This window comes from Chinchilla lanigera, unplaced genomic scaffold, assembly GCF_000276665.1.
Source record: "Chinchilla lanigera isolate Chin_1 unplaced genomic scaffold, ChiLan1.0 scaffold00059, whole genome shotgun sequence".
NCBI lineage: Eukaryota > Metazoa > Chordata > Mammalia > Rodentia > Chinchillidae > Chinchilla > Chinchilla lanigera.
Window position 1 is genome coordinate 261,053 of NW_004955460.1, and position 18,923 is coordinate 279,975.

Genomic DNA, 18,923 nt, shown 5'->3' on the forward strand with positions numbered 1-18,923 from the left:
TTTTTTTTTTCTTTTTGTCTCAAATTCATTGATTTCTGCTCTCATCTTTATACTTTTTCTCCTTAGTTTTGGTTTGGGGCTGGTTTGTTGTTTCTCAGGTATCTTAAGATTTTTCATAAGGTTATCTGTTTGGGCTTCCTCTGTTTTCCTAATGTAAGCATTAATTGCAATGCATTTTCCTTTTCAGAACTGCTTTTGTAGTGTCTCAGAGGTTTTGATGAGTTGTACAGTCATTGTGATTAACTTCCAGAAACTTTTTAATACCTTGTTTTATTTCTTCTGTGACGCATTGGTTGTTTAGGAGTATATTGTTAATTTTCTAGGAGCTTTTTACCTTTTCTGAAATTTCTTTTATCATTGGTTTTTTACTTTTACTGTACAGTGGTCTGATAGTAGGAATGGGGTAATTTCTATTCTTTTATATTTACTTAAGTAGGCTTTGTGAACTGATATGTGATCTGCCATTAAGTCCGGATGTTCAAGGGTATGATTCAGCTCTGAAATTTCTTTATTGGGTTTATGTTTAGTTGATATATCTCTGTGAAAGTGGGATGTTGGGGGCAGGAGTTGGTGATCTTCTGTAGGAGTGCCTCAGTTTATGAACTTAATTTGTTTTATTACTTTAGATATGATGGCTGCATTTATGTTTATGTGGGGAAGATGGCCATGGGCATGTTTGTCACCTGATGTGGAATCTGCAAATGGAAGTAAAATTTTGCCAAATGCTTTTGTTTGTGAATCAAATAATACCTTGTAAACTGCATTTCCTGGCTTCCTCATTCTCCTATGGGTGTGTGTGTGTGTGTGTGTGTGTGTGTGTGTGTGTATGATATAAGGTATGTATATCTTTTTAAAATTATATATGGCCCTCTCTTTTTTCCCCTCTATTTTTTTGAAGGTGGATATTACTGCAGATTGGGAACTAGAGAAATGAGAGTTTGTGGCTTATATGGAGATTTTTAGTAGGATTTTGCCTCTCCATAAATAATTTTCAGCTTTGCATGTCCATTTCTAGTCTTTACTCATTCTGTTATTTACTTTAAGTGATTTCAGCTCTGTCCCCATTATTGGCAAAAGAATTACTTCTGGCTATCACAGCATCCACAGACTCGGTCTTGCAACACTTGTATAGGATAGTTCTTGCAGTTACACTTACCCCTTTCTCTGTTCTCTGTGCACACAGTGACTTTATTATTTGTGGTTGTTCTGCAGTGAAGTGGGTGAGGTAGGGTGGAGAGAATGGGAGGTGGCTGGATGAGGAGTGCTAGACATTAAGGGGGAGGTTCGAAGGGGGGATAGTGGTAGATGAGGAAAGATTGAACTGGGGTCTGATTTTATTGGAGTACCTTTAGTTGAGTTGAAAGGTTGTTATTGAGAGTTTTCAGAGTATGTTTTGTGGGAGCAAATGTGAGTTATGGGAGAAAGGGGCTTTGCTTTGTAATTGAGGAAAGCTGTGTGGTTGTCAGAGCTTGTGTTAGGGAGGACAGTAAGCTAGGTAAGGCACAGAAAAGCCAAAGGCTGAGGGTAGGGAGGATTGAGGTATAATAGAGAGCATAGAAGCAACTGTGAGGGGGCTAAGTATGGGGAATTAAAAACTTGGGAGGAGTTTATGTGTTTGGAAGAAGAATAAAGAAATATATTAATAATATTGTCTCAGGGGTTTGAGGTGAAGAAATTAGATAGAGAGCTAAGATGAGGGAGAGAACCTAGACACCTGTTAAATGAAGCCAGTGACAGAACAAATACACAAAAGTAACAATCCAGTAAAGACGGGAAACCATGAAAGAACATAACATAACCCCATATTACTAAACAAATCAAGAAACATACAAAAACTTAAACCTATAAAATGTCCAATGGGAACACAGATTAAATATTCCAGTGAGACACTGCATGTGTGATTCCCAGGTACCTTCTTTGCCAGACAGTCTGTGTGCTCACACCCCAGTAACTCTTCTGATCCCTCCGCCACAATACTGAAGTCTCAGGACTTAGGCTCAGGACTTCCTCTCTGCTGGGTTATAGGCATTCTTGCAGTCTAATCTAGTCTGAGTTCTTGGGTTAGGAACTCTTGCTGTCTCTTTCCCTGGGTGTGATGGTGGATTCAGCAGACAGGTTAATTAGCACAAAATTGTCCACTGAGTCAGGCTTATTCCTATGCAATGAAATCAACTACAGTGGTAACAGCTAATCCATTACAGTGGTACCTATCAGGGCTAGCTGAGAAATAACATGCCATGAGATCCTGTTTGGGTCTTCCTTTAGCCTAATGAAGAAATCCACAGTTATAGTGTAAGCATAATAACCCAAGTCTTGACCCACAGTACAGTAAATGTACAGTAAATGCAAGGTACAGTACATTTAATGTACCATAAATATACAGTAAATGTACAGTAAATGCAATGTACAGTACATTTAATGTACAGTAAATGCAATGAATGTGTCTCCTCTAATGTTAAAAAACAGCATTCAACAGTAACTTTATAGAATCAGTTATCTAAAGCCCAGGGGATTGTGGGCTGGTCAATGCCAGGGGGGTGGGGAAAGAAGAGAAAAAAGAAAAAAAAGTTTTTAAGAAATTTCAAAAATTTTTTTAAAGTCCTTTGCTCTGTGGTATGGGAAGAAGGAAAAAAGAGGGGGGCAAAGGATCTTAGTAATGCTAAGAGTATGTTATATGTATACACAAGGGGGTAACAGGAAAGACTGGGTGCAAAATTGGCAGTGAGACATGGGGATGGGAGAAGATTCCATGACTTATTAGAGATAAAGGGAGACAAATGAAAAGGGGGAAAAGAAAAATGAAAATTGAGAGTGAATATGACACAGGAGAAAGAAGTCAGGGGAAGAGATGTGGGTAAAAGTAGGAGGGATATAAAGGCACAAGGGAGAATCCCCCTACCCTCTACAGGCTGTATTGGCAGAGAAAAGGAAGGGAAGCACGCATGCACAGCAAGCTCATAACAGAAAGAAGGGTGCAGTAATGGAGTAAAAGTTGGGGGGGGGAGGGGCAGAAGGAGGAAAACAGCAAAGAATAAAAAAAGGTGAAATAAAAGTGAAGAAATAACCCAATCACATAAAGAATAATAAAAGAAAGTTTTCTGTTGTTGTGGATGTGTTGCTCCTTTCCTCAGCCTCGGGTTAAGGAGTAGGGCTGAAGCCAGGATGCAGCTCCGTTCACGCTGGCCTTCTAAGGTGGCAGGCCGCCCCCAGAACGGTGCTGGGTGTAGAGATCTCTTACAGTGGGAACATGGAGCCAATGTGAGCTTCTCATCCCGCGTAGCTCAGGCTGAACCTGGCCTCTGACCGCAGGAGCCTGGGCTGTGTTCACCAGCCCCAGCCTCTCAGCAGGACTTTCCCCGGTCTGCTGTCCAGCTGCCGCGAGTGTCCTGTGACTGCCCTTCACTCCTCCACTCTGGGAACGTGGCAGTGTGAAGCGGTGAAGGGGCTGCTCTGAGACCCAGGTTCAAACACTCAGCCCTTCCCTACAATGCATCCCCGCCAGCTCATGCACTGTGACTGCGGCTGTGGGCGCTTGTACGGAGGTCACTCACCAGTGACTGGAGGGCCGCTCTGGAAGCAGTGTCCAGCATTTTCTTTGCAGCTTCCAACTTCTGATGATTCTTTTGGTCCTGATGCAGTTCTCTGGTTCTCCATGAGCAAAAGAGTTGTTAGCTTCACTTTCCCTCCCAGCTGGCAGCTAAGCAGCTGCAGTTGGGCACTGCACCATCTCTTCTTTGTAACTTATTTCTTCTGTATCACTTAATCTTGATTTCTTCTTCTCTGCCAGTTCCCTGTTGCTCCTGGGTACCTTCCACTCACTTCGATTTCTCTCCAAGCTCCTGTTTTGCAGACTCTAGATACTTTGTCCTGGAGAAGCTTGAGTTGCTGACACTCATCACCATTTTGGGACACTCCCATTTTTCATTATTTTGAGACTGGGTCTCACTCTGTAGTTCAGGCTGACCTTGAACTCACTATATAGTCTAGGCTGGCCTCAGTGATCCTCCTGCGTCAGCCTTTGGAGGGGTGGGATTATAGGCATGTACCACCACACCCAGGTGAGATAGGATTTTTTACAGATAGTTTTCCCAGTCTGTGGGTTGTCTTCTCAGTTAATACTCTATTTTTTCCAAAAGTGTCTGTTACCAACTAAAATGATTTTGTTTAATATTTGTCTTCTCACACTATAGCACAAACCCGCAAAGGACCTGTCTCTTTCATTCTCTGCTGTATTCCATGGCCTAGCATGGTACCTGGCATTTTGGAGGCATTTGACAAATATTTGTTGGCTGTTTGAGTGGGTTAGAAATCTTATTTTGCTTTACTATTATTGAACATGGTATTAAACTGATGTGGTTTCTTCTAACTTTGAATTTAATTTTTTTCCTGCTTTTTTGGAGATAGGATCTTGCTCTGTAATTCAGGCTGGTTTTAAACTCCCTATGTAGCCCAGGCTATCCTATAACTCGCAGCAGTCCTCCTTCCTCAGACTCCTGAGTGCTGGCATTACAGGTGTGCACCACTACAACCAGCCTCTTTATGTATGTATGTATGTATGTATGAATGACAGGTTCAGGTAGGCCTGAAATTGCTCTGTAGCTCAAGCTGGGCTCAAACTTTTGATCTTCCTGTCTCAGCCCTCAGAGGGCTGGAATCACAGGCATGCACCACTAGACCCAGCTGCAGTTTCAATTTTGGTTTTTTTCCATATTGTCAACATTAAGGCAAATAGTTGGCTACTTGGAATAATATGAGAGAAATTTCTACAACTTGCTATATAATATATAATTGGGGATCTATATTTGGTCTGCCCTCTCAAAGAGTAGCACAGATTTATCTTACAGAAAGTATTCCCAAGACTGGGCTATGGGAAAGGAGAAAGTTTATGTCGGTCTCATATAGCTTTATGGGATGGATACCACCAGATAGACACTGGAAACTCTCAGTATCTACAAATACATGTCCAGATACATTTTCCCAGACACAGGCACAACTTTGTAAGGGAAAAATGTATTATTCACATTCTCTATTCTCATTGCTTTTTGTTGATTAGATTTTTGATGCAAAGTGAGCCAGTCCCCTGTATCCCAGCAATGTAGCCTCAGAGGAAAAAGATGGAAGGTGACGTGTTGGTATCTTTTTTTTTGAGACAGGGTCTTGCTGTGTCATTCAGGCTGACCTTGAACTTGCAGCAGTCCTCCTGCCTGAGTCTCCTGAGTGCTGGTACTACAGGTGAACAGTGCCACGCCCAGCTGGTACCCTTTTATCCCTTTATAGTCCCCTCCCTCACTCTTTTCCTCTTTCCCTTCCTGCTTTACTGTTATTCCTTAATGGTGCTGGGAACTGAACCTAGGGCTTTATGCATGCTAAGCACGTATTCTGCCACCACACTGTACCCCAGGCCCATTTTTCGTACATCTCTAGTATTTTTGGCTTTGTGTGTATATTTTGATGTAATGCTATTTATTAATACTCGTAACTTATTTTTTCCACCTTTGTCCCAGTTCAGTGCTTTTGCCCTGAATTGTCCTCTTGAGACATTTCTACCTCACTTTGTATTTGAATATGACTTCTGTCTTTTAGTCTTTCCTTGCATTTTAATTGATTCTATTAAATAGCATATATTTGAGAGGTCTTTGAGTCCTTTCAGCAGTGCTCTTAAAGGTTGTCTTTTGTTTTCTGTTGCTGCATACAAAGCTGGATTCATCTTGTTATCCCATGGTTCTGTGGGTTGTCTGGGGAAGGCGGATAGTCCTTTTTCCCTGTGGATATTCTGTGTCCTGCAGTCCTGTGGTAGCTCACCTAGTGCCTCACTCACATGGCAGTGTGTGGTAGGGCTCCCTGGGCCCGGCTGGAGTGCTAGGACAGTGGGGCCTCTGTCTGGTCTCAGGCCTCTTCCTCTTACACAGCCTCATGAAAGTGTCTCTCCAGCCCCATACAGTGGTGTAGGTTTATAATCTCAGGTTTCAAGAGACTGAATCAGGAAGATTACAAATTGAAGTCCAGCCTGGCAACTCACACAAAGAATGAAAAAAAAGGCTGGAGATGTAAATCAGTGGTGGTGTGCCTCTGAGTTCAAGGTTCAATTCCCAGTACTACAAAAAAGAAAAGAAAAAAGTGGCCCCTTTAGCAGGGTAACCATACTTCTTACATGGCAGCTTAGGGTTCCCAAGAAACTGCCAGGCCTCTGTAAGGTTGAAGTGTGACATTGTCACAGTGTTAATCTGCCTCGTGCTCCTGGGGCAGAAGTGAGTCACCAGGCCAGCCCACATTCATGGGGAGTGTGTAAGGTCAGGAAGTGTGGCTTTTGCTTACCACAGCAAGCCTGTACGTTTCTGATTGATGGGACATTGTTATTGTGGCTTAGGTTGATTTACTTGTATTTCCTTTAAAGAGTTTGCTTCAGGTTTTTGATTTGATGCATCAAGACCAGAAATACCTTTATCTCAGTCACCATGAAGTATGCCTTTGGCATGATTTTATTTCCTCTTTTACATTTTATATTTAAGCCCTATTATAAATTTAAATATTGTATATCCTTTTTAAAAGTACTAGATATTTTCAGTCATTTTGTAAGCAGTAATTGTTTAGGTCTAGTTAACTTAGGTTGGTCTTTTACTTATTTATTTCTTTTTAATTTTGGAGGTTTTTTGAGACAAGGTTTCACTGTGTAGTCTGGGCTGGCCTGGAACTTGCAGTAATCTGCCTGCCTCAGCCTCCCAAGTGTTGGGATTACAGGCGTGCACCACCATGCCTGGTAGTTTGGTCTTAATGCTTGCTGTTAGTCCTGATATACCATTATTTTGAGGAATTTGGATTTATTTTTTGATAATGTGCAATATACCTTCAACTAGTGTTTCGAAGAAGGTAGTGTAGATTATATAATATCTCCATTTGTTCAAATTTATATTCCCCTCTTGTCTTCACAGTTGGGTATAGAGTTCTTTTTGTTTCTTAGGAATTTAGTTATTATTTCGTGAGGGGAGGAATTCGTTGTTGCAGAGAAATCCAAACCCCCTCTATATACAATTCTTTGCAGATACGAGGCCTTTTTGAAGAACTGGTATTGTAAAATTTTTACCAGGGAGTGTTAATGAAGTGTCAGTCTCCACTTTTGTCATCTTGTTACTCTGTCCTGTTTTATCTCTTGTTCCATTTTCTCTAGTTTCTTTAACAGCAGTTACAGTGATCCTGGTTAGTAGGTCCTGGATCTGCATTTGTCATTTCCTCACACTGCACATTCATACTTTAGGTCTTTAATTCTACATCGTGGGAAAACCTCTCCGCTGTCACTTCCTCGTTACAATTCAGCTTTTGTGCCCCGTTAATTCTGTGTTACGGGTTTCCTGAAGGCTCTCCTGCTCTGAGTGACTGGCCTTGCTTGCCCAGCACGGTGCTTCTTTATTCCCCCGCACCTGACCCTTAGCGGTTCTTAGCCGCAGTGCCTTCCTCCCGCCTGCTGGATGGCCACCGTGCTGATTTCTCCATGTTGCCTGGAGTGAATCATCATTCCACTCCTGCCAGGCTTTCCTTCCTACTCTCATCTGCTGCTGCAAACCCGTGACTCCGAGTAGAGGGTGGGGAGGTGAAGGGCTGAGCCCTTTGCCCACACAGCTTCCTGTGCAGCTGTGCTGTCTCCCGTCAGAGGCCAGGGTTCAGCTGGCCATGGATGTGTTTCTGTCCTTCTTCCTTGACACTGTAGTTAGTGGAAATTTCATCTAGACTTCTCACTCTGGGGAACTGATGAATACACGTATTACACTGTGATCCTTTTTAGTCCCTCTTCCCCTCTTATTTATCTTGATAAGTGTGTTAAATTGAATTTATGAAACCATATCAAGAAATGTTGGCCTGGTGCCCTCTTAAAGTAGGTACCATTTTTTCATGTCTTATCTTTTATTAATTTTTAAAAAAGTGTTCATCCTTGCTGTTGGCACAGAGACGCTTCCTCCTGGTGTGGCCTCTGTGCGGGTTCACTCCCAGGTACTAAGGGTGCTGGTCGGCTTCCAGTAACCTTTTCGGTTCTGGTGGGCGGCAGCTGCAAAGAGCTTGCCTCATGATTAACCTGAGCTGGGAATGAACTGCTAAGGCTATTTGAAGCTTTTCTTTGGAAGCTTTAGGAGAGCCGTGCCTATACTGATTTTTTTTTTTTTTTTTGTATAGGGGATTGAACCTCAGTTCTTGCACATGCTAGGCAAGCACATTAGCACTAAACTACATAACCCAGCACCCCCCCTTTCTTTTTCTGTCTGATCACAAATTCAAAATCAACCCGGGCAACTTAGCAAGGCCTTGTTTCAAAATAAGAAGTAAAAAGTGCTGAGGATGTAGGTCAGTGGTAGGTCCTTACCTGGCTTGTGCCCACGTTCAGTTCCCAGTACAAAACAAAACAACAAAACAGCTTCCCAGAGCAGTGATTTGCCTCCTGCAAATGGGAATGGCTCTGGACAGCACATACAGCTGTATGAGATGGTTACTGCTCTAGAGTTTCCTGCTCTAAGACACAGGTTGTGTGGTTCCGCAGAAAGTGTCGTCTTGGGAGTCAGACCAATGCGTGTCACAGCTCTGTCACGGAACAGCAAGCATCAGAGCCTCTCCTCGGCGCACTTCTTGAGCCATTTACAGTCTACTTTGAAACTCGTGGAATTTGGTTCTCAGTGCATCCCGACATGAACATTTTGTCCCGGTACTTGTCGTTCGTTGGGTACTCACCCCACAAGCCACAACTTGTCAGTGTCCGTTGCCTTGTGACTCGCTGCCCTTTCCGGCTAGAACAGCTTGCTCGGTACTTGTTGTTGTGTGTACTCATTGTGCCTCCTGGAACCAGGTAATGAGGAGGACAGAGGGACCACTGGAGTTCTCGCTCGAGAGAGGTGACAGTAATAGAACCCTGTCATGGGTATCATGAGAAATATGTGCCGTGCATATGAAACATCATGTGTGGTGCCGGTCCTTAGTAGTCACCTGGCTGCGGGATGAGCTGGGCCCATCACATGCCATCCAGAAGAAAAGAGTAAATGGAAGGCTGTGTCTCGAGAGACTGTGCTCTGATAAAGCCCGGGTTTGGGGAAGCCCGGCTCTGGTGTGTCTGGGCCTGCTGGGGAGCTCGCTGGCCTGTGTCCATGGCTGGCTTCAGGCCCGGCTCCTGCAGCAGCTGCTGCTAATGCAGCTTTCAGTGCATCGATAAGACAAACCTTGGTTTTAACAATTGGGGGCTGGTGGTCTAGAGAAAGAATCACTTCAGGAAACAGACTCAGCTTTTAAGATATAGGTAATTTCAGAAATAGTACAGTGTAAGAAAAATGCCTTTTTTTTTTGAGACAAGGTCTCACTGTGTAGCCCAGGCTGCTCTTGAATTTGGAGTGATCTCCCTGCCTCAGCCTCCTGTGTACTGGGACTACAGGTGTGTACCACCATACCCAGTGAAAAATACCTCTTAAAAATGAAGTGTTCTTTGGGGAGGGAGGGTGAGGACATGTAGATTATAGTGTACTAAGTTTCAGTTTCATTACATAGGAAGAATGAGAGCCATGGCCCAGTGTGGTGACTGTAGTTAATGTATATTTCAAAATTGCTAAGAGTGAATTTCAGGTGTTCATACCACAAAAAGATAAGTGTATGAGGTAATGGGTATGTCATATGGCTTGATTTAATCATTCCACAATACATGCATATATTAAAACATTACATTGTACCTCATAAAAATATATAATTTTTGTCAATTAACATCTTCTTTTAAGTCAAGGTTTTTACATTTTTGTGTTGCTAGTGATTAAACCCAAGGCCTTAGGCATGCTAGAGAAGCACTGTATCACTGAGCTACATCCCAGTCCATAAAAGTCAAGGGTTTTTAGCTGTAGCTTGGCCCCATCTCCTTCCCTGATGGGTTTTGGGATGGCTGCCATTTTGAGAGGATCTCCAGCTCTTCCCCAAGGATTTTACCTTTGAGGTTGTCAAATTTTTCCCTGACACTCCCGCTGGCAGTTTTGTCCCCTAAGGTGGCTTGTTTCTTATCCAGTGCCAGAACCCTTGAGAAGAGGGGTCTGTTCCACAGGCCCTAAATCGCTCGAGACATGATGGACTTGGGTGGTGTGTGTAGCAAGGATGGAGGACAAAGCTATGTTCTCTGACTTCTAAAAGGATTGCCTGACCAACTTTGAAACTCAGGCCCTGTGTTCCTTTACTTACCTTGTTCCGAATACACTGGTCCCAGGCTTGGCTGCAGATTAAGAATCTTGAAGGACATTTAAAAAAAAATACCATTGCTTGACTTTCACCCATGTGGACCCTGTTCGTGTGGATTCTGTGTTAATTCGTCAGTGTGTACCCTGGACAGCTGTACACCTATGGTCTCTCAGTCTCCTCCACCCCCCACCAGTCTCTTCACTCTTCAGCTATTCTGGTGTCCATCTAGGTTGAAGTTGCACCTGGTGCTGCTTCTCTTCTTGCCCTCCTGCTGCTTCCTGCAGGCTTCCTCCGTCCTGTCGGGCTCGAGGGAAGGCCGGCAGGAAGAGCTTCCAGCCTGTGCCCACTTGAGCAGCCACTGGCATCTGTTTCACATCCTGTCCTCTGGCTTCAGAAAGGCCTTCAGTATCATGAGAGTGGAAGTGACTTCTAACCATTATTTTGGGAGGCCGAGGCCACCCCTTTGTGTATTAGAGCACAGCCGGGACCGCTTTCTTGGGAGACTTGGCCTGTACTTTGTCCCACCTTCCAGTAGTTAACAAGTCCCTTGGTTTCTGCGGGGGGATATAACCGGCCTGGCAGCCGAGGCCTGTTACGCCAGCACCCTAGGAGGCTTAGGCAAGTTTGAGCCTAGCCTGGGCAGTTTAGTGACTTAGGCTCTGTCTCAAGGTAAAAAATGAAAAATCTGGGGGATATAGCTCAGTGAGAGGACTGGGCGTGCAATCCCAGTACTGAAAACAAAACTAAACAAAACTAAACTAAATAAAACTACCCAAAAGCCTCTCTTCTTGGTTAATCATAAATCAAAATCTGCCCTTACATAGCAGCCTAGTAGACTAACTGAACTTGAATTTATTAAAGAAAATATGTCAAATTATTAAATTTTTAATTCTTGACAAGTTTAATTGTAAGTTGTAACATTTATGGAACTAACCTAAAATCTATTTCTACAGTGCATTAATTTTTGTGTGTGTGAGTGGGGGGATCCTTTCTGAAAGACAGCAAATAGGACAGGTACACTGAAGCGAATTAAAGTGGAACAAGGCCAGGTCTGGTGGCGCACGCCTGTAATCCCAGTGCTTGGGAGGCTGAGGCAGAAGGATAGCTGCAAGTTTCTTGGCTACAAGTGAGTTGAAGCCTGAACTATACACATAGGAAGAAACTGTATGAAAAAAAGAAAATGCCACCAACAGAGCAAGAGCTGAGCCTCCCCGCCTGCCCGCTCGTGGCCGCCCACCCCTGCTGGGATACTTGGATTGGCTCCTGTACCCCAGGCAATCATTGCTGCCAGCTCTGCACTAACAGCTCACACTAGTGCCCTCATACCAATCCTCACTCTTTAAGCCACTTGCAAAATTGTGAGGCTTTTTGTTTTATTTTTCCCCCTGGGGCTATCATCATGGCCTTCATTATTGCATGTTCTAAAAAACAGTCCTTTGAAAGTTGGGAACTTTCTGTGTTTTGCTTTTAGTTCTCAGGATGTTATTTGCAACACCAGCCGCTGTAGAGAATCCCTTCTGAGCCTCTGAGGAAGAGGCCTTCCTGAGGCCTCATGGCCCACCAGGACAGTGATTACCCCAGGCACCACCTCACCCACTGCAGTGGGTCTTGTGGCTGCTCACGTCCCCCTTGCTGCTGTGAGGTGCTTAGTGTCAGGTATGTTTCAGGGGATGGCTGGTACGTGATAGTGTGGACTTTTGTGCAATAATCTTACCTAACTTTTCTTAAATTATATTCCATTTTTCTTCATTCCCTCATGAACTTATTTCCTTCCTTTCTCCCTTCTTCCCTCTCTCCCTTCCTCCTTCCTTCCCTTTCTCCTGTCCTTTCTCCCTCTCTTCCTTCCTGTACTGGGGATTAAACCCAGGACCTTCCCCAGCCCCTTTGCTTTTTTATTTTGAAACAGGGTCTTTCTAAATTGCCTAGGCTGGTTCAGACTTGGAACCCTCCTGCCTCAGCCTCTCAGTACAAGGATTATAGGGGTACACTACCACACCTGGCTATTTTCTTCTTTTCTAAAGTATATATCTCTGTCAGCCCCATCATTGTTTTGGCAATGAACTATTGTACAAATTTGTAAACAAGAATTATCCTAATTATTTTAAGAACCATTCTTTCAATCCACTGTTACTACCCTTGCAAAAGTTAGCCCTTGCATTGCTTCACGTTGCAGAGGCCTCTGGGCTGGTCCTGCAGCATTGCCTCTTCCCAGGTTGCCTGTGCCCCTGTCCGCTGAGTCAGTGCAGCAGCTTTGGCACAGGCTCTTTCTTAGCAGTGACACCTCTGCCCGCACTACTTCCAGGCCCATTTCCTGTTGCCCCTCCTGCTCCTCACACTCCTGCTCTGCCTCTTTTTGTTGTTCTGCTCTTCACTCACCTTCCTCTACTCAGAATGAAAGTTCCGCCGATCCCTTTGCGGGCCGCCGCTTCTGGGATGCACTTCTTCTCTTGCTGCACACGGATGGTTGTGGGAACCCTGTGCCGCAGGCCACCGGGCATCTCAGTGTGAACTAAACGGCAGTGCACACCCTGCCAGGTACTTCACAGGGCTTCCGGCTGTCTTGAGTGGCTTTAGTGGCAGTATCATCTACGACATCTACCCTGGCCCAGTGCTCTGCTAGGGTTGTGCAGCACTAGGGCTATCGTGTGCGGCAGTTATTTAATTGTCTGTGTTATCCTCAGGAGCAAGCGGGTAGTTCCGTCCTGATACTTTCATGTTCTCACCTCTGACCAGACTAGGCACTCAGTAACCATTTAATAAACAAAAGAGGGAATAAAGCTACAAAGGCCATGTGCACACTGTTGTGGGGAGGAAGAGCAGGAAAGGCCTGGCAGCCGGGCCTTCACCCTGAGCATCAGGAAGCTATTGTGAGGGGCTGAGGGGACACTCAGTGGTTGAGCACTTGCCTTCACGCATGCGGCCCTGGGATTGGCTCTCACCACCACCCCAAGCAGAGCATATTATTTTGAATTAAGATACACCCCCCCCACACACACACACATACACTACCTTTTTCCTGTTACAGACTTCTTAAATTTTAATGTACCTTAGTGGTTGAAACATAGACCCTAGGACAAGAGTGAGTTTGAGACCCTGGAACCAGAGTGAGTTTGAATCCCAGTTCTGCCATTTACACACTGACTTGTGTGAGTTTGAGCTTGTAGCTTAGCCTCTTCATGCCTCAGTATACTCATGTGAAAATGGGGTGATAATGGTTCATAATTCATGGGGTTGTGAGAATGAATCATTTTGTGTAAAGTGCTTAGAATAGGACCAGGCACATAACAGTGAAAGGTGGAAGTGTCAGCTGAGACTACTAGTGTTATTCCAGTTCAGTGTAGTTTGGCCGTGCTGTACCATTGTTTCTTCCTAAACCTGAAAAGCTGGTTTTTCGGTTGAAGGCGTGCGTGTGTGTGTGCGCGCGCGTGTGTGCATGTTACTGGGGCTAGAACCCAGGGCCCCACAGATGCTAGGCATACACTGTCCCACTGAGTTTAAGCTGGGTTTAATCTGTGGCCACAGCTGACACCGCCTCCGCGCCTGCTGCCTGGCCCTGCCATCCGCTGTGGTCACAGCACCTGCCGCCAGCTGCCCCTCCACCACCCATACCGACTTTCTGGTTGCTGCAACAAAGGTGCATACTACACAAACAGGAAGCCAGTAGGCTCTGTTTCTTCTTCCTAGTTTGGCAGAAGAGAAAGGGGAAAACCAGGGCCCTTAACAGTTTGTTTTAGAGTGTAAATGTAACTTCTTATTCATGCTCTCCAGCTTGGACTAGTAATAAATCTCTCTAGAACCCAGAGAGCTGTGTTTAAAATCATGGTTTTATTTTATTTGGTGAGTAGGGGGTTGAGACAAGATCTACCTATGTAGTCTAGGCTGGCCTTGAAGTCACTGTGTGCCCGGGGTGGCCTCGAACTTGCAGTGGTCCTCCTGCTTCAGGCTCCCAAATGCTAGCACTGTAGGTGTGTGTCACCATGTCTGGCTTAACGCAGTAGTTTTAATGTAAAATCTTTTCTGAGTGCAGGACAGCTGTCTGAGGATTTTCAAGAGAGTTCTGCTAGGAAGTGGCAAAGGTAATGGGGTGCTTTGCTATCCAGCTTCCCACTGGAACCTGCTGGAGTTGTCAGGTCAGACTATAGGTGGCAGTGTCGGTCCCTCCGCAACCCCCAACCTCCTCCAGGCGCTGTGGGTTTTGGCTGGTCCTTAGCATTTGCTTGTGGCCAGACTTTGACTTGGGGGACAGACAGGTGGATTTTTCTGCCTTGTTTCCAGTACACTTTATCCTGGGGTCTCAAGTTGGCTTTAGAAGCTGTGGCAGCTACTGTGGAAGGCTCTGCTACCTCAGTCCTACTGCCCCGCCCTGCCCCACCCCGCCCCCCTGAGCTCTCTCAGATGAAGCTGATCTGAATCATGCATTCTTTGGAGATGCCTTGACTTTTCATTATGAGAACTACATGGCCTTTCCCAGATCACATGCTGTCACTGTCTACGCTAAACTGCCCACATTTACCGTATATTTGTTGGGAGTTCCAACAGCCTTTTGATAGTTGGACTAAACAATATAGAGGTAAATAATACAAAGATGATCTACATCTTGACTCGTTAAATTTATATTTCTGCACAGAACTGGTCAACAGTAGCCCCTCCAAGGGTGGCTTTAATCACAGGGAGCTTTGTTCGGTGGGGCTTCCCTGGGTTCACTTACCTTCCCAGTTACAGGAATGACGGGTGCAAGTACCTACCACCGCTGGCCATGTTCTGCGGTAACGCACCTGCGGAGGCTGCACACCCTGCCTGGCAGACCTGGCCAGTGGAGGAGCTCATGCCAGGCCCTGCTCCATGCTGCAGTGCCTGTGACCTGTAGGGCACCTCCAACGTTTTGTTTTCTAAAGCATAATCAATTCTAAGGTTCAGTCTTCAAGGTGGATGCATATCCTTATGGGGCTTTTCCTTTTGTCTAAAGCTGAAATTCCCGTCTCTGTCCAAAATCTCATTTATTTTTGGAGCAGTGTCAGCAGAGACAGAGTCATTTACCTAAGTCTCACCTAGCGTGAGGTTCTCTGAGGGCTAAAGCAAACTAAAGCCTACAGAAGGAATTCAGCCAACAACTGTATTTTGTTAGGTGTTCGAGGGTGGTGCCACTAGTGGTTACGACGTTTAGAATTCAGGCAGTTTCACATAAAAGATCTGATTCCTGCACCTCTCAAGAAGTGGAAAGGTCCACTGAGACTTGACCGCCACCTCACAGTTAGCTGGAGCCTGGTCAGAGCAGCCCCTTGGCTGGGTTGTGTGGCTCTCGCCTCAGTAGCTGCTCTCATTAACGTGACCTGTCTGGTTCTGTGGGCATTTGAATTGTGGCTTCTTCTTGTCCTCTGCCACTGTTGCCGTGGTCTTTCTCAGTTTTCTGGCTATGTGCCTTACAGCCTTCCAGAAAGTTCCAAGCTGGTGTGAGCAGTGGTTAAAGGGTGCAGGAGGAGAATCTGCTCCATGAGGCTCACATGCTGTGCCAGCCCCACCCGGCCTTCAGGGAAGGGGGTCATGGGCAGGGTGGGGCGGGTTTGCTGGCGCCATTCCATCTGTTCACTCAGCCTGAAAGTTACAAGGAAGGTTTCCTTGCTGAGGGGGTGGGGCCTTTTTATAAAATATGAAAGAAAGAAGCCAGTGACAGCCCCAGCCCATTGCTAGCTTCCAAGACCGGCTATTGCCACAGAAGGCTAAGCTTCCTGTTTACCAGCAGGCCCGAGACAAAGTGGCTATGCTTCCTAGCCATGCTGGGTCTGGCACACAGGCCAGGTTCTGTCTGTCAAGATGGTGGGCTGAATGTTCCCTCTGTGCTTGGCCAGTGGGCTGGCAGGGCCCCCATGGCCTGGGCCTGGACGCGAGCCACCCTCGGGAGGGCACCTGCTGGAGGGCACTGCTTTGGCGGCAGAACTGGCCATGGCACTGGGGAAGGAAGCAGGAGAAGGAGGGTGGCCTTCGCCTCCTTGCTGCCTTCCGCCTCAGCTCTGCTTTCCCTGCACAGTGGGATCCAAGCAAAGGCCCAGGGCACAAAACTGAATCTTTCAATAATAAATTTGTATGTTTTGTTTTTAAGTTTCCCAGAAGCAGCATGCAAGATCCTTCGAGAAAAGCGTTTCTTTGCAGCAGTGTGCTCTGCGCAGGACTCGGGCCCCTGGTGTATTACCTCATACAAAGTAAGTATCCCACTACCCTCCAGAGGCCTGGCCACCTTCTCCCAGGGTCCCACTCCTCTAGCAGAGGAAATACTCGAGATGCTTTCAGCAGATTAGAGGAAGGAGGAGAGGACTATTTTAGAAGCCAGTCTGCCATTCCATTGGCTGAAGTTTCCTCCTCACTGTATAATCTGTGTTTCTCCAGGAGCCACAAGTACAATAAGGGGACCAGGACTCATTTGCATAAGAAGCCTTGCAAAGCAAGACAGGGTTTCAGTCCACTGCACACAGGCATCTCTCAAGGTTTCTGAGATTCTAGCCCTCAGGCCTGTAATCCGAGCACTCTGAGGCTGAGGCAGAGAATTACAAGTTTAAGCCCAGCCTGCTGACACCCTATGGCAAAAAATAAGAAGGGCTGGGAATATAGTTCACTGTGAAGGCCCTGGGTTCAATCCCCAGTATCGGGGGAAAGAAATCCAAGTAGTAAAGAGAAGGAAGGGGAGAGTATCGGATGGTCGCAAATGGAGAAAACGGTGGCCCTTTCTCAGGTATCATCAGGCTGCCTGCTGTGCCACTCTCCTCTGTGGCCTTAGTGGAGGAGGGGACATCGAGCAGTGGACTCTAGCAAGAGCAGAAAATAAAAGCAGAGTCCAGGATGGCAAAATCCCTGCAAGTGTGGCTGCCAGCCACACTGTTCCCAAATTTGAACCTGTAAAGACAGACAGCAGGCCCTGAAGCCAGGACACTGAAGGTCATTTCAATGCCCCTGGTGACAAAGCAGCCTTAGCATTTTTCTAGACTTGACTTTTTGAGGCTCCTTCATTTACGCCCAGCTTGGCCGCTCACCCTGGCGCAGCGGCATTTAGGCTTCTCCGCGGTCACTAGACAGACAGCGCCGTGTCCCCTCCACTCACTCTTCACACAGAGCCGCCGCGCGCCTGAGTGTGGAAGATGAGGTGGCCGAGATGAGCGTGGCCAGGAAAGCTTCATGGAGGGGTCGATGGGACAGTGACCGTGTGCTTTCGGGCCACGCTCAGCCTTCTGGCCTGACAGTCACTTCCCCTTTGCAAAGTGGAGGCTACAACAGCCCAGCTGGTGGTGAGATCCGGGCCCTGCAGCTGGTTGTCCTACTTGAGCCCCAGATCTAACTCTTGCCTCAGGGTGTTGCCTCGCGGGGAACCCCATCCACTTTCTAGGCCTTAATTACCTTCCTAAGGGCTAATATCAGTATGTACAGTTACTGTGAGAATTAATTGAATCACACGTGTATATGGTATCAAAATATATGGTACTTAAATTTAAAAATTATTACAGTAAAACACACATTGCCATTAATCCCCCTCAGAATCCTTCCCCTTGCTTCAGACACACTTGTGATTCTTGCCACTTATTTTTGTTTTTTCAGACAGGGTCTAACTAAGTAGCCCAGGCTGGCCTTGACCTCTCAGCAGTCGTCCTGCTCGGTCTCCCGAGTGCTGGGATTACAGGCGTCCTGCTGGAAGTCTTCTTTTGTTCATGTCTTTATTGGGCATGATGAAAAATATGGTGTGCTCTGCCCAGTGCATCCAACAGAAAGGCAGGTCTGTAAAAGACGTGATGGTGTGTCCTCCTCCACCACAGTCACTGGATCTGGCACCGTGCGACTTCTGGCTCATCACCAAAGTCAAAATGACCATAAAAGGGAAGCATTTTGAAATGATTCAGAACATCAAGGCAGGGAAGACAACACAACTAAAGACTCTTACAAAAAGGGACTTCTGGAACAACTTCAGAAACTGGCAGAAATGATGGGATAAGTGTCAAAGTGAGGGGAAGGATTTTGAGGGGATTGATGGCAATGTGTCTTTTATCATAATGGATTTTTTAAAAATTTAAACATTCACTGGATATTTTGATCACACCTCAAAAGCTATTGAGATATTGAAGCATGTGAGATTTGTGAAATACTAAGATCAGTGTCTTGAGGTGGGGACCTCAACTCCTCTGCTCCCCACGGAGTAGGATCTTAACTCTCACCAGAGAAAAGCATTGCAGGACTCCTCAGAGAGAGGCACAGGTACATGCACTAAAAGTAATCAAGGCGGGTGTGTTGGCACACACCTGTGATCCCAGCACTTGGGGGGCTGACACAGGAGGATCACTGCCAGTTCATGGCCAGCCTGGGCTACATAGTGAGTTCAACCCTGAACTACGTAGTGAAACCCTGTCTCAACAAACAAGCCAATCAAAGAAAGGAGGGTGGGTTCCAGGACTGAGGTGCGTTCTGGTCGGGAACTGGGGGTGTCTGTTTGGTCTTTGGATGTCCTTTAGATGCTTTGCTGGGTCAGCTTCCCCGTTAGTGGGCTAGGTAAGAATGCAAACCATCTGCCTGTATTTCAAGGTTAGAGCTGTGGTACCCAGTTAATAGTGCTGCTTCTTGAGGGTAGAAGTGCATGGAGTTGGAAATCTGAATCCCTAAGGTTCCTGGGAACCAGAGCAGTTATGCCTGAACACAAATGAGCACTTCCACACCGTTTCTTGGCATGACGGTTCTGTTGTCAGTAATGTTATGGTCTGCCAGAC

General features: G+C 46.0%; 1 protein-coding gene across 1 annotated transcript in view; it reads left to right on the forward strand.

Annotated features, from left to right (window-relative positions):
- Positions 1-18,923, forward strand: part of LOC102011844 (cytochrome c oxidase assembly factor 1 homolog) — a 102,276-nt gene that overhangs the window by 78,275 nt on the left and 5,078 nt on the right. Inside the window, exon 2 of the mRNA XM_005397712.1 lies at positions 16,283-16,382. Coding sequence (XP_005397769.1) covers positions 16,283-16,382 — 100 coding nt within the window. The remainder of the gene's footprint in view (positions 1-16,282; positions 16,383-18,923) is intronic.